A 16,737-nucleotide genomic window follows, 5' to 3' on the forward strand; every position below is an offset into this window, starting at 1 on the left:
CAGAATATCACTGAAAACATGGAGGTTCCTGTGGGAAGGCCATTCTAGACGACATCAACGGTTTCATAGTCTGAATGTGCCATCATCAAAAGTGACAGGCAGGCTTTGTGTGCAGTTTCTTTATGTGGCAGAGAAACCCACAGAAAAGTAAAGGGTACATGCTGGCAGTAAAATCAAATGACAGCAAGCAGGAGAGAAAAGCTTCACCTGTGGTGAGAGGAAATCCCGTGGCTTAGCTGTGTGGCAATCAAAACAGCCAAAAAAAAAGGTTCACTAAAGGCTCCTGATTACTGCTGTCATGAAGGCAGAGAGGAAGTTGGTATGCACAGAAAATGACTTGGAGAAACAGGCCTGGACTGTAGCTGCATCTTTATCAAAACCTTTTGTAGTCTGAAGGATATTGCAGCCAGATTATTCACAATTAGGTTTAAAGTAATGTTTTATTTTCAGCAACATAATATCAGACTTTGTCTGATTTAAATGATGTAGAGGACAACCTCTGCACACAGTTTACTGTGAATCTAGAGTAATCTTCATAAGGTGGGTGAAAAATCTAACTGATGGTTAAAATTTGTTGGAGATATTAGCATACTAAAATTAGGATTAGCATGCTTTGTTGACTCAGGCCTCTGTGCTTTTTTGTCAGTTCTTGGTTATATAGAGTATTACTTCTGTAAACTATGTTTGCTATTTTAGAGGGCAATTTTATACTGAACTTTGCATCATGGGTGGAACATTTTACTTACAGTTGAAATGCACTAAATTTAACTGGATGTTTGCTGTCAGATTAGCATGCTTGTTTGTTTTTTGTTTGTTTGTTTTTAGTTGTTTTAAATTTAGTATACAATTAATGTGAAAATTTACCTAAAACTTAAACCCAAACACAATCAGTTATTGATTTTAGCTTTTGCATGCTAGTTTAAGGTTCTGACCACAGTGTATTTTTATCCATTTTGAGTGATAGCTTACAAGCTGTGTAAACCGGTTTTGCTGTACCGAAGGATATATTTTTAGTGATCAGTGAATTAAAAATGCCTTGTTTTTTAAAAATAACATATTGGAGATTAGTACAGGAGTGGAATCTTATATGAAAGACTCATATCGGTGTTTGTCTGGACTCAGTTTTAGAAATATTAACAATATCAGAATATCTTTAATTACTACACATTAATTCCCTCTGGATAGTTTTTTTGAATATTGTTGCTCTGCAATATGTTTTCCAAGCAGCCAGGCTCATTTATAATTCCTTCATTTCTCTGACTGCGCCGTAAACATAATATTTGTATTCGGGGTTGGGTAGAAATTAAATTGGTCTGTGTTGACGTTCCCTGGCAGCGGCGATGGTAGCCATCCATGTTGGTTCTAATGCCCGTATTAAACATTTTGTTCTGGAATTGGTTTTGGCTTTTCTGTTTGAAATATTTTAGTAAATCAAAGAACCATTGCATTCTTCATTGAGAGCCTAACTTATAGTCTTCTACTCCCCCTCAGCCCATTTTCTCACATCTCAGGAAAGTGCAACACACATTCATCCTGAAAAGCTTTCTGCCTTCTTTACTCATTGCTAAGTCAGGTCTGCGTCTCGGCCTTGTTGTTAGAAATAGGTTAAGATGAGTCTTAACACACACAAGGTAGCCTCCCTGCACCGTTTGCTCTTGAGAGCATCATTTTGAGAGGAAGCATTGCTGCTTTCCACCTGAGGCAAAGCATCTAATTGGACCAAAACAAGCAACTACCCGTAAAATCCCAGATTAGAGTTCGGAGGCTGGAAGACGTCGGAGCTCCGTGCACTTTGGATAACAAGCATGTGGTAATCGTGCAAAAACAAAATACCTCAGATAGCTTCTGTACAGCAATGAAATCTTCCTGGTTCTTGTTTTGCCGCAGGGTTCAGATAAGAAAAGAAAAAAATAAAATCCATCATTTCCAAGGAAAACTACCATGACATGTTATTCAGTTTCTCAATCATCAGAGTTTTGCAACATTGATTGTTGAAACTGTTTGTATTCAAAAATTGTCCAGGATTTTTAAAGAGAAATATCACAACATATGTAAGCCGTTTCTCGATTTTGTCTTTTAACTTTTATTTTTACTACTTCTAGCATAGCCACTAAACAAGGTTATTATAATTAACTAAAGCTAAAGGAATAACAAAAACTGAACTTGAGAAAACATTTTCCTTTACTGAAATAAACAAAAATAGTAATTAATTTTAAAATTATAATTGGAATTATACCGTGCGTTTATAAAACTAGATAAAACATGATGAAATTATAGACATAATATATCCTTTGTTTTTGTGTTTATAAAAATATTCATTAGCCTTTCAAACTGATTGATTTTTTTTTCTTACACTTTATGTCAGCAAAGGACAAATTATGATACTCCACAGTGGCACTTAGTCCGCAAAATGTCCACAGCAAAAGTGAAGAGAAAACCTCACAGCCAGCTGCTGTTCAGCAATAATTTTACACATTTTTTGAAAATGCAATGCACTGATCTTTTTTAATTCTGCACCTAAAAATGTACCAACGTACAAAAAATTAATACTACTTCTATAAGTAATAAAAACTAAACGTATAATTTATAATAATTAACAAAAACCAGGAAACACATTCTAAAATGAATTACACAAACAAAAAGTCACAAAATAAATGTAAACTATAATTAAAAAACCCTAAATTATTATAACCCTGCTACTAAATTAGCAGTAATAAAAAGTAAAATAGGTGCTTGTCATGTTTTAGTGTGTATAACCAGAGGTTTGAAACAACTATCTGCATTATTGACAAACTTTGACTATACCACAGAGGCTGAGTAACCCCAGCATCAGCAATGGCACTAAATCAAGTTTGCTGTTTGCTTACAGCTTGGTCTTGTTTATTTACAGTCATTATGATTTGCTATGATAAATTAGATGTGTACAAAAGCCTCAGAGATAATTGTAAATAATTATACGCTATAAGATAGAAAAACGACATTCAAGATAATTTAGTGGACTGTTTGCTGACCCTAACTAACTTCTGTAGCTCATCATCACAATGACAGTCTGCAATAGAGTTATTGTCTTTTTACTAGTGTCAGTCTGTCTCCCATTTACTCATCCTGTCTGTTGTTTTCTTCAACGTGAGTCACTCTGTCCCCTTCCAACGGGCCGGGGTCTCCCGGCCTGGAGTGGGCCTTTGCTTCAGTGCAGCAGAATTGCTCACTGGCTGAGTTATCCAGCAAGGCGCTCTAAAAAAGGAAAGGAAGTGTAATCGAATGAGCAACTCATGTGCAATGAAGCTGCAGCTTTATGTTCTTGTATCAGAGATTCTAACAAGACCAGACAATATGTTTCCAGAGGAGGAAAGAAATCACCTTTTCAGGTGCACGGTCTGGATGGCAAACTCTCAGTGACCTGAGTTAAGTTGGTAAACACTTAGACTAACTCTTATTTAGGATCTTTCTGCCGTTTGTTTTTCCATCCCTTGAACCTGTTTTTTTTTTTTTTTTTTTTCATTTTGCCACTTTAGAATTGCACATTGCAAAGCATTTTATGTTGATTTATTGTTTTGGGCAAAGACAGTATAGTTGTAAAGTGGAGAGAAATTGTTCAAATATTAAGCAAATAAACCCAAATGTGCAGCAGGCATTTGCACTCAGCCCCTCTGAGTCAAGCTTCAATTACCTTCATCGCCTTTGATAATATACTTCCCAAAACCCGACCTCACATAAACAATAAAATATTTTTATAGAATACTATCCTAATCTTTTACACATGTATATTCCTCTCAGATGAAACTCATGAGTGAACTCCATCTAAAATTGATCAAATTGCTTTCAAATCTACTTGAAGTAATTCCAAAACAGTTTCATACCCTGGTAGGCATGGAAGATGTTGGAGGTCGGTCCAAAGTTCTGTTGCACCTTGCACAATTATTTTCAGGCCATCGTTGCGCAACATTTTTATTTAAAATCTGAATTACATCTATATTTTTATTATTGATTTAAAATGAAAGACCTAAAGTACAATCTGTGAACTATTTAATGTAATGTTAATTTTTGTGTAATTGTTGGAGCCTGGCAACCCGATGTGGACTTTGTAGATCGCTGAAAACATCCAACACAGTCAACTTGTCCTCTTTTGACGTGAGTCAAGGTCAAACCACAGCTGACTGACAAACAGGAGCACACAATTTGTAAGAAGTTATTACATTTCAAGAGAGAGTATAAAGATTTTGAAATTGAGATTTTTCTAAAACCACAGAATCTCTTTAATATAAGAAACTGACAGCAGTGGCCACACGTCTGCTAAAGCTCTAGCTGTATTTTTTTATTTAGCACTTCAGCACTTTTGCTAATTTTGAAAATGCTTTTTTGTACTTAGCTTCCCCTTAATGAGTGTTTCCACTACTTTACTTGGCTTTTTTGTGAACCTACAGTTGAATTAAGTTCAACACCTGTCTTGTAGTTTTGGTTTTCAAATGTTAATAAATCTTTAATAAGTTACACATTCATTTTTCATGCTCTTATTTTGAAGATGGTAAAGAATGTTTATGCAACAAAGGTTTTTTCCACAAAAACTTTATATCAAACCTGAAACGTACAGGCACAAAATAAAACCTGGACAGTAGAGGATAAGATATAAATATAAATAAAAAATCTGAGGGAATTGTTGAAAATGTAAATTACAATGTTAGAATTAAATTGGTGCCCAGGGCTTGCTTTCCTTCAAGGGCAGATATAATTTCAGTTGAAGTTAGCATTTACCTTTAGCTTCCACTAAATACTGTACTGGTAATTAATCCTTTAGGGTCAGAGCAGCCAACCTTTCAGTTAGTGGTTTCCACCACTGGGAACTGGTCAATGTCTAGCTGTAGGTAATTTATTATGTAAATGTCAGTTTTTGGGAAAATAAAAAAAAAAATTTAAAGTTTAGTATATGAACAAATATCTTTTTTAAAGCTACTTTTAAGTACAGATCTCCCCCTCATCCAGTCTCTGTTGGTGTAGCTCAAGTCTCTGTTTTGGGGTCTCAGCTAGTTTTAATGTATTCATTTTTCTGTCTCCATATTCTGTCGACAGGCATATTCTATCTTTATAAATATCTCCTATCACTGCTATGCAGAAGACATTCAGTACCTAGATAATGTTGAAGAGTAAATTACAGTTTTGTCATAATTTAATGTCATAATTTCTGATTCTGGTTTTACTTTGGATGAACGTCTCAAGTTTATTTGATCCTGTTGTAATAATCTGAGAATTATTACCATACTCATCTCTATTGTCTCATATTCTGAACTGGAAAAAAGTATTCATGCTTTTGTGAAGGACTTTATGATTATAAGGTACTATATAAATAACATCCTGTTTAAATACTTAATTTTCTAAAATTTATGGATATGGATTTACTTGAGAAATTGTGCTCTAATATTTCAAAGTGGTTTTGAACAGCAGTTTTCCAGGCTTCTGGCAGTTTGAAAGAAAAAATTATTTTAAATGTATATTTTAGGGATTTTAGCTCTTTCAAAACGACTATTTTTCATCTTTTGACAACTTGGCAGTATGGATTTGACAAAACCCTGGGGTAATAAACAAATGGATTGACAAAGTGTGACGAGGCAACCTATTTAGAGTCTTTGGAGTCGTTTTGTTTCCGTGCTGTCTTTTGAAAGCAGCACTTTTTAAGGCAGACCTGGCAGATTGTGCAGCCTGTTGAGGGATGTTGGGTAACTCATACATCTTGATGTCGAGCAGATTGCACTTAGTGCGGGATGCACCTGGCAAGCCTGACCTCGCTGCCCAAGGCTCCTGTGATTAAAAACGGGCATCCATCCAGAACCCTGCTTTGAGGTGATTAGCGTTTCTTTTTTTTTTCTGCTGCCTTGGAGAACTTTGTCCTCATCGCCACGAGAATCGAGAGATTGATTGATTTGTTCGGAAAGATGCCAAGATTCTTCCCAGTATTATGATGTGAAATTATACTGTTATTAGAGGCCCTGAAGAACAGAAGGATCATGTTGCAAAGTAGACTTGGTGCTCGGGATAAGTTAGTGAGAGACTGTTGGTTTAAATAGGAGATGATCTTCATCATCTAGACTAGATGATGAAGTAGATGATACTACTAGGAATTTTTGTGAAGATAAATTTCTGACATATTTCTTAGACCTTTAAAATTCTCCAATTCCAGTAGGATTTCATGAGGACTCACCAGAAACTGTACTCTTTAAAGGTGACTTACTGTGCTTCCTTGAACAGGTTACATCTATAGGTGATGCAAAACATGTTCATTAAATGTTTATTACAAAATTATTTGTAGTTAATAAAATTTTAATCTGCTTATTTCTCCCTATATTGAGTTATTTTCAGAATGAGCTGTTTTAGGGCGTCTTGTCATTTTAAGTCCAAATAAGCTGCTGCTGGCCACGCCCCTCAACTCAACATTTACTCTCGCATGAAAATGGCTGCAAACAGATGAATGATAATATAACCACACATCTTTGAAAACCAGAAGTAGAGTCTGTTGCACAGCCCACAAGAATGTAGCGAGTGATTTTGGAATAGTACGTCAACAACAAAGCATTTCTTTTCCAGCAGCCATTGTACAGTGCATAAAATCAATAAAGCTATTAGATTATAGAACATCCAAATCTGAGTGTCTTTAAGTCTAAGGTTAATCTGGACTCATTTATGGATTAATTTATAGATTAACATATTATCATGTATGTACTGGTTATTTTATTTATTTGTTTGTTTATTTATTTATGTTGAGGCCATATTTTAATTATCTATAATATCACACTTTTGAATATTTTTTTATACATTTTATATTGCTTATGGTTAAATTTCTATTTGCTAATATTTAACACTTTGAATGGAGTAGCTTCTTAATGAATAAGCTATTTGTGATTGGGGATCCATAAAGTATATTCTGTTCTAAAATAGTAGTTGACCAAATGTGCTGGGCCTCAGCTTGGGTTGCTAGGTAACAGGTTTGGCTTTGCGGAGCAATGTGTAACGTTTCATTCTGAAGGCTTTTGAAACTAATCAATGTTTTTTAAGCTGTTTATAGAAGCAGTAAAGACCCATGTTTTGCATAACAGGTGCCCTCTAATACATATTTGGGTGTTTTTCTCCTCTCTGTTCAAGGAGCACTAGAGACAGCGATGCAGATGAAGATGACGACGACCGGCGAACGAATCGCGGGTGTGCCCTTCAGTACCAGCGGGCCGTGGTCAAAGTGCTGACCCAGTTCCACACCACTTCCACGGAGGGAACGGATCAAGTCATCACCATGCTGGGACCAGACTGGCAGGTGGACGTCACAGACCTCGTCCAGGACTCCCTGAAGGTGGTCGACCCAAAGATCGCAGAGCTGGTGGACAGGACGATTCTTGTGGGCCTGGAGCTGGGCTCCACTGTGCTGAAGGTGAAGCAACTCAAACATTAGTGATGCATGCAGCTTTATTGTTAACTACAACCAACTAAACCTGCAGTATTTATAAAATATATTTCTTTACAAGCTTCTCTGCCTGCTATCAGTGCTAACTTTAAACAATGAATCAGAGCTAGAAGGTGGGTCTTAGTGCTGCCAATCACCCTCTGTGTGGCGCTGCTTATCTTCCCTTCTCTCTGCTATGCTGCAGCCAGCATAGCCTGTCATAAACTCTCAGGCTGGTTAACATAGCCACTGATGGCGACTAAGCAGTTTTGCTATAACAGTGTTTTTTTTCCACGACCAAGTACATGAGCATGATTTACAGCGCTAAGACCATCCTCCTGGCTCTGATTGGTTGTTTTCAGTCAGAAGTGGTGCATTTCTTCAGACTACAATAGTAGCTAAGGGAGGAAGTGGAGAATAAGATCTTTTTGTACAGATTATGTGACTGTCACTGTCAGTATGACGTCCCATCAGTCCAAGGAATACTTTCCCAACAGTGTTGGAGATTATCAAGATGTTTTTGGAAAATGTGAGAGAGAACTTTTTTACTCTTTTGTGTCCGCAGCGGTTCTGGCCTCACCTAGGAGCCATCTTTGTCCAGGCTCTTTATTAGGATAACAAAGTATGACCTTAACCTATTCAACTGAGGGTGGGCAAGGTTTAGATTTTCTTCTTCTGCAATCTTGTAGATGAGTCCTTAATATGATCCTGGAGTAATTTTGGTTGGATGGCTTCTTCTGGGACTGTTCATTATTATTTCATACTTTCTCCAATTGTGAATAATCATTCTCTGTGGTTTGCAGGAATCCAAAAGCCTTAGAAATGGATTCGTAGCCCCTTTTCAGACTAATAACTGTCAATTGCTGGATTGACAGTTATTGACCTATCGGTTCTTGAGGTGTTATGCTGCTTTTGTTCTGAATCTCTTGGTGTGTTTTTTTTTATATATATATATATATATATATATATATATATATATGTTTTTGCCTACTTCATGATTTGAGATCCGATTTATTTAAGTGATTTCTTGGTTCTACAGGACTGGTAGTCATCAGGTCAATGTGTGGATACTAAAAGTGAACATATGGCAGGTAAATTACAACTTAACATGGAAGATAACTATATTTTCACACCAAGCTCGTTTGGATCTTTTTTAACCTTAGTAAATTAAATCCGATGTTGGATTTTTATAATATGTTTTTTAATAATCTGAAATATTTTACTAATGATCTTGAAGAGAGGGAATGCTTTTGCACAACACTGCAGGCTCTGGTGGGTTTGAAGGGAAACCGCACAGCACTAATGAGGATAAAGTAAAATTCATGCATGCATCTTGATGTGATGCAAGGTAAAGGAAGTGGAAATCTTTAAATGCTTTTTAAGAAAGTCCCCAGAGAAAAGGGCCGCATTAGATAGATGGAAAACAAAACACTTAAAGACTCTGTCCTCTAAGTCCCCTTAATGACATAAGTGATTTCACTGGAGATCCTTTGAATATTCTAGACTTACATAATTTACGTTTGATGATTATTAAAGGGGGCTTATTTTGCAAAATACACATTTTGCATGTTTTCTTTTTTACCTCCATTTGGGTCTCTGCTGCTTCTGAAAAGAGCCTGAGCACTTAAAGAAAACATGAGTTTATGTTTTTTTATATCTGGAAAATAAGACGAGGGTTTTGTTGTTGACTTTCCACCCAGAAGCCACTTGCTGCACTTTTGTTAGTTGTGTTGGAAGCTCCACTTCTGCTTTTCAAACACGTATTGTTATACAGTTGCACATTTGTTTGCAGCCATTTTCAACAACTTACTGGGATTTAAAGTGACAAGAAGCCCTAAAACGGTTCAACCTGAAAGGAGCTCAGCATAGGCAGAACTGACCCGACTAAAATCTCCTTGTCCAAGAATGATTTTGTGCAGAATAATCAATATATAATAAACATGTCTTGTGTAACCTGTAGACCTACCCTAATCTTTTCCAGGGAGCCTTATAGGTATAAAATTTAAGGGTTTGTTAACATCATACTTGGAGCAAAATTAAATTCCAGTTTATTTTGTGGTTCTGGTTATCATCTTAATGTTGAAAAACCTGCATAGTGATATTTTAGGACAAAGTGGCATAACAATAGATCAAACTGAACAACATTAGCAAACAGTGAGAGCTGTTTTGTAAAACAGCAACGTTTTAGTCAAACTGCACAACGCGAGAGCTCCTTAAATGTTTGTGATAATCCCTCATTATTGAGAGAGACTCACACACAAACTACGTCAGCTGCCGAAGACAGGCGATAAGCTGTGATGGATGGCTGCAACACATACTTTGGGAGGTAATTATAGTATTCATCTTTGTTTTCTCTGCTTTCCTTAGAACCGTTGTTTGATTGCTTGTTTTCTTGTCTTGTTGTGCCATCCTCCCTAATCTCAGCAACTAATTTGGTGACATCGGTGTTGGAACTAAAGCTAGTTCTCATAGTATCAATAAGACAAAAAGACATTTTCATAATTTTCTGTTCTTTCTCCATTTGTTTACATTATGAAACAAAACCCCAGCCCCTGTAAACATGCTGTGCTGCTCCCCTGCATGTTAATGCTCCAGGTTCAGAGGTCCCTTTAAAGGAAGCAGCAGAAGTTATTATGCCGAGGCTGTGATTTACAGGTGCTTCAGCGGTCATTTATGGGGACAGAGATAGGTAGCGGTTGGTGAGAGTTTTGATCACCCTGAAAGATCACAGTTTTAGCCTGTCGGGGCGGAGAATTGTTGCCTGATGGATGCCTTCCATCAAAGCAAAATAGGGAGAAAAGATGTGCCTCTAATCCATCACTTTAAATGAGCAATAGCTTGTTTATACTACGTTGAAGGGTATATAAATAATTACGCATCAATTGAACAGCTGATAGTAAAACCTGCCTTGCCGACTCAATTTTGACCAAATAAATCGTCCAAATAAGATGTCAAGAAATTATTGCCTGCTCCAAATATCTCTGGGGGATTTCCAGCTCACAAATTTTCTGCTGTTTTGTTTATCCAGTCAGGATTCACTTGATTAATAGAATGAATGTTTCTTTTTTTTTTTTTGTCTTAGCTTATGATGCAAACTTGTGAAGATGTCTTACTGTCCTGATGTTCCCTCTCCCTGAGCTCATTAAAAAAAGTGTGTTGGTTTATCAGAAATTAAACCAGGAAAGTGTCTTTAAGTGTGGACAATGGACACTAAAAGTAGGGCTGACAGAGAGCCCTACTGTAGAATTTAAAATCTACATTATTTTCTGTGGAAATTAGCTCCAAATTATTCATAGAAATTTTGCTTCTAAGCCTATTTATTTTCTGTAGAACATATGTAAAATGTTGGCTTGGGAACCTCAGATACCTACACAGAATGCTGCATTTGGAAAGCAGCCAATCCAGAAGTGTCATTTATTTTCCTTTCTGCTGATTGGCTGAACCCTTAAGAGTGGAGATATGGAAAATTGTAGTTATTATCTTTTGTGGCAGTGCTAAGACCTCATATTGGGGTTTAAACTGTTAAAATGATAAGCACTACGGTTCTCACATATTAGTGGATTTTAACTATTTGCAGACAACTGTGGTTTGCTGAGGATCCACTGTTTACACAGCCAATTAAAGTTAGAACTGATGAAGTGGAGCTCAGGCCAAGATAAAGATTAATAGTTGTATGATCATAAAGTTCTGCCTAAATGAAAAGGAAAAAACTGATGATGATGATGATGATGATGATGATGATGATGATGATGATGATGATGATGATGATGATGATGATGATGATGATGATGATGATGATGATGATGATGATGATGATGATGATGATGATGATGATGATGATGATGAGATAAACTTGTACCTTTGCATTCATATTATAAATTAATAAAACAGCCTGCTAATATTAGCAACACAGTTACCATGGAGCTCAGATTGTGATAAATATTAATAGTTGTATAATGCAGAGTGAAAGGAAAGCCTGATGACTCTGCATAAAATTTTTTGTTCAACACAGGAGGCAAATATGAGCGTATACTTTTTATTGCTTACATAAAAGTGAGCAATACTTTTATGCTTGCTTTTATGTAAGCATAAAGTAAGTAACATAATATTAATTTAATCAATAAATTAACTAACTTAATTTGTTTAACGAATTGATTAAATTAATTTATTTAATTCTGAAATAAACTTTGTATGCAACATAAGCCAACACCATTTTGGTTTATCTCCAAAAGAAACACATTTGAAAGAAGAACCTACAAACATTTAACATCCTTCAAGAATAACACAGCAAATAAAATTAAGGTTGTGTCACAACCTCACTGTGGTGTCACAGTTGGATGTCTTTCCACATTAATTCAGACATAAGTCAGAGTTCACAGCAGGACGATAATCCATTCTAGTTAACTGAAACCATCAGTGGCCTCTCTCACAAAATTTAAGAGTCCAGCTGCTCTAACCTTCTCCTTTCATTGCTTCTTATTTCCCGACTAGAGGGCCACTGAAAGATGTCTTGCAACTTAAATACATTAGAAAATGTATTTAATAAAAGGTTTATATATGTGAACTGTAAAGCATTTTTTCTCCAGGCAAAAGTGAAAAAATCTAATGAGTAGTCGTGTACGCATTTGAGGATCAAACGTGGGTTCTGAGCTGTATGAGAAGTTCTGATATGAAGTTTAATTCTTTGTGAAGCATGTCAGACACTTGTACGAAATCAGTTTATTTCAAATAGCAAATCAGATCAAGAAAAAAGTGGCAGAATCTTTGCATCATTTCACATTTATGAAAAAGTTTAAATAAAGACAAATTGTTTGGTGAACAGAAAATTCCACGAATCAGAGAAACCTGGTGGGAGACGGAGACTTAATCTGAAGGATTAGAGATCTGAAGGAGAACTAAGAGGCCAGATTTGAGCAGAATTCACTGCTGGTCCTCAAATCAGAGATTATTCCTTAATATCTGCAAACATATCTCATCCACAGACAGACAGCAGAACAGAAATAAACTCATCTGCACAATTCATTCAGCTGTTGACGTACAAAGTTTAAAGTTTGTGCTTCAGCGTTTTTGTTTAAGCTGACCCACAAATAGTGCTCTGTCAGCAGCAGTAGGAAGAAGTAAAGTATTAAAATACTTAAGTTTTACCATTTGCCTCTCATACAACTGCAGCTAAAATATACATGTGAACATCTTCCTAAGTGATTGTAAGCCTGCTAATTCTTATTTGCCGCCTGTCCTCCTTCGTCTTCCTCTGACTATAAACATTGATGTGTTCAATAAATTTGAAAGAGTCCCAAGAAGGCCGTTGTATCTTGGAGACTCTGCTGCAAAGCTCTGCAGCTGTCCAGGGAACTCTCTTACCATGCAGGTGGTCTGCAGTGGCTTATTTTGCAGTTGGACCATCTGCTTACTTTGCATTTGTGAGAAGCAGTACGACAGCAGGGAATTTCAAAGCATGGTAAAAGTTTGTCATTTTCTTCTTGCATTTCAAGTAGTTACATTTGTATTTCATCAGTGTATCCTCTGAAAGCGAAGCACTTTGTTTTGTGAGACGCACATTAAGAGGCACGGCGCGTCTTTGTGCTCGTCATTGTTAATTACCTTGATGGAAAGCATAATAAAATGCCCGTCATTTCTTCAGGATGAAGGCTAGAGCTGCCAGCAGACATGCTGTACTCAGGTAACAATGACCTGCCATTTAGGTCCACATAAAAAAAGAACAGGACAAGTTTCACGTTATCAGACCTGTTCTGTCTTAAACTGCATGTTCTTTTGGGACTTTATGTAAATGCAGCATTTTTAAAATGATCTCACAGCGGCATGTGTTGTTTCATAATACTTAAGCTCTTCCTGCATCTCTGGACATTATAGATTTATACAAAAATAAGAAATTTTAATTATGATTTCTTTTCTCATTTTACTAGAAGCATTTTGTGCTTTTATGCACATCCCAATATGTCAATATATCTCTTGTAATGTCAAGGACAAAGGGTCAGCAGGTTAAGAATCTCTGTGTTCAAAATTAGTACAAGGCCACAAAACTATCAAAATATAGTCAAAAATCTTGTTTTCAAAGTTCGCTTACTGTGGAAAAAATACAAGCCTAATTTCCAAGTTACATAAAGATGCAATATCCATTTGTATAGTTGCACAGTCAATATTAACAGCAATAATTACATCATTTAGCCTTTTGTCAGGTTTAGTACCTAAACATTCTCTCTAAACATTAATAAGAGCGGAGGACGTGGCCCAAAACGTCTCTTTGTCCGTCTCTGAACCACGTTCTGAAGTACGCTACTTCCTGTAGTTACTTTATTCTCATTGGGGCGGTTCCTAGCTTACAGTGATTGGTTCCTAGCTTACAGTGATTGTCAAACAGGGCTGGTACAAACAGAAACACAGCTGCTAAAACACAAGTCTCTTCTTAAACAATGGAACCATCCTTCATTTCCATATCTTGTTGGTTTTAACTTCAGTTCCCGAGATCCTCTGGGTCATAAACTTCAGTTCTTGTGTCCCTCTAGGTCAGGGGTCGGGAACTCCAGGCCTCGAGAGCCGGTCTCCTGCGACTTTTAGATGTATCTCAGCTTCAACACACCTGAGTAAAATAATGAGGTCATTAGCAGAACTCTGGAGAACCTGGCTGCACTTAGGAGGTCATTCAGCTATTGGATTCAGGTGTGGAGTTCCCTACCCCTGCTCTAGGTCATAAAACTTTGACCCTTAGTCTTTGATATCCTCTCCTGTTAGGTGTCAGCTATTACTCTGGCTTCAGGCCACCTGCTAACATCACCCACACACTCCAAGAGCAGACATAGATTCTCATAGTCCTGAATATTTATATTTGTAATTAACATAAAAACCCCTTTCATGGGAGAAAAATAGGGTTCATTTTTCAAAGTCATATTTTCATTATTATTTATGCATTTATAAATATTTAGCTTCAAGCTAAATATTTAGTTGGCTAATTAAATGTGTAGCTGAGAGAGAAATATTTAGCTTACAAACTAAATATTTAGGGAGGTTTCTGCTCAGCCTTCCTCTGTTAGAATGGAAGTGTGACATTGTTGGTCTACTGCTGTGGAAAATCTTGGAAATGTAGAGATTTAGGACAGTTAGCAGAAGCTGAAGGAGTCTGTGATAGAGGGGTTTTTTTTGTCTCACAAGGAATAAATCTCTTATTTACATCAAACCCTTTCTTTTTAAATTTGTCATACTAATTTGGGCTCTGAAGATTTATTTTAACCTAATAAAATAAATGGGACTTTATCAAGTATTAATTTGTTTTGAGACACCAATGAAAGCCGCAGTTGAAAATTCATAATTTTGCAAAGACACAAGAAATGACTTTTCCTGTCTTTTATTTGCATTTCACAAAGAGTATATAGTATATTCCTCTTGAAACAAGTTTTTCTTCCAAAATAAGTGAGAATAGATGTTTGTCTTTAAAGTCGTGGAAAATATTATTTTTGTTCATTTATATTCAGAGTACAATCCCATTTCCAGCAGGCGGAAGCTGTCTGAATGCTCTTTATAAACTAAGATGAAACCACATCTTTATCCTGCTCGTCCCAGGAGGAAGCAGGGTGGGGGCAAGAGACTTTGACTCAGGGTGGGTTCATGTATCAAATTCTGTTTGATAAGATTTTGTGTTAGACCTTGTTTTGCAACATGCAGGGGAAATCCAGCCTCTCAATTAGTCTGAAGGGCATTACTGCAGCTCCACTCTGACTACCAGAAACTTTAGCACCAAGTCTCACGGAGCACAACTCCAACTTTAAAGCTGCGAGATTTACAATGGTCTAATTAACTTTCCTGAAACTCGCAAGTTTGAATTTTCTTAAGAGCCAAAAGGCTACAGCAGAATAATGATCCCTTCTGGTCTGCTTACCGTTTTTCTTTGAGTTGATGTGTTATTGGTTTAAGGTGCATATGTAACATTTATTAAAAAAAAACTATTTTCTACATATTTGTTAAAAACTGTCTACATGTTATGAGACAATAATATGTGAATAGACTGATTTCCTTCACCCTCTTCCTGAGTTACTGTTGCTGCCTGAATATAAAACTACCCAATCATAGCCAGGAGGAGAGTCTTAGTGCTGTCAATCAACATTATGTACTCACTGATAAATGTGCTAATGGTGGAGAAACAACTTTCTGTTACAGGACAACAGTTTATCTGCAATAATCAGTGGCTGCGCTAACTAGCTTAAGCAGTCATGACAGGCTGTGCTAGCTGTGATTAACAACGCTAAGATCCGCCTCCTGGCTCTGATTGGTTGGTTCTATATAGACCCGTGAGAAGCCAGAGGAGCTTGTTTTTTTTTTTTTTTTTTTTTTTTTTTTTTTTTTTTTTTAGATTATTAAACTGTCACAACATAGTGACAGTTTCAACAAGTATAATAAAATAAAAATAAATTCTGCAGCTTTAAAAGGTGACCCATCTCCACAATTAACAGCAGGAACATGTTAACTTTGTGCATGAATGAACTTTCAGCTGATATTCTGTAGCGTCTTGAAGTATGACTTACAGGAAGCAGTGTCAGGAGGAGAGAGGTCAGAGGTGCATGAGAACAAGGTCACATAGTTTGACGCTTCATGAGTGAGCGCTCAACCGGCAGAGTCTCAGCTGGTCGCCGTCGATCTGCTGTTTGGGCTCATCATCGATCTTCAGTTTCGCTTCAGCATCAGTGAGATTTTGCATGGGTTGAGATTCGCAAAGTGACAGACGAGCTTTTTGTTTCTGGAGCTTCACTGACAAAACCCAACGAGGTACTGGAGCAGAAGAAGCTAATGGACCTGAACTCAAAATAACATGAAGACAGAAAGGAATGCTAGTGACATAGTTATTCAGCAACCTTAAATCAATATTTTTCATGTAGTGAATCTTCAGGTGAGAATCTGTGTTTGTTTTCAGGGAAATTTTCAAATGGTGGTAATCAAGACTTTATCAGCCACAGTTGTATCAGAAGTTTCTAAGTGAATCCATTACATGCACTAGTGGTGTTCAATGCTGGCAACTTAAAATTTTTGTGGGTCAAAAAATGAATTAAGAATATAAATATGATTTATGTTATATATATCTCAGACAAGCAGAAGATGAATGGATGGATAAATGCATTAGTCATAATACTCCGTTGTTCTCTCAGCTGTTTCTTTTAAGGAGCCAACAGACGTCTTTGCACCAACTCAGCTGTAACGATGAACCTGACCATTTAGCAAACACTCAACTTTATTTGAGAATGTGTAATGAAACTCTAATGCAGACAAAAAAAGCAAACGCTGGTCTGTCTAAAAACCTCGGCCTCGTT

General features: G+C 36.6%; 1 protein-coding gene across 3 annotated transcripts in view; it reads left to right on the forward strand.

Annotated features, from left to right (window-relative positions):
- tmem132e (transmembrane protein 132E) overlaps window positions 1–16,737 on the forward strand; it is a 414,476-nt gene that overhangs the window by 378,855 nt on the left and 18,884 nt on the right. For all 3 annotated transcript variants that reach the window (XM_044140671.1, XM_044140672.1, XM_044140670.1), the window contains exon 7: window positions 7,132–7,411. In XM_044140671.1, coding sequence (XP_043996606.1) covers window positions 7,132–7,411 — 280 coding nt within the window. The remainder of the gene's footprint in view (window positions 1–7,131; window positions 7,412–16,737) is intronic.

The sequence above is a fragment of the Gambusia affinis genome, linkage group LG15 (genome assembly GCF_019740435.1).
Source record: "Gambusia affinis linkage group LG15, SWU_Gaff_1.0, whole genome shotgun sequence".
NCBI lineage: Eukaryota > Metazoa > Chordata > Actinopteri > Cyprinodontiformes > Poeciliidae > Gambusia > Gambusia affinis.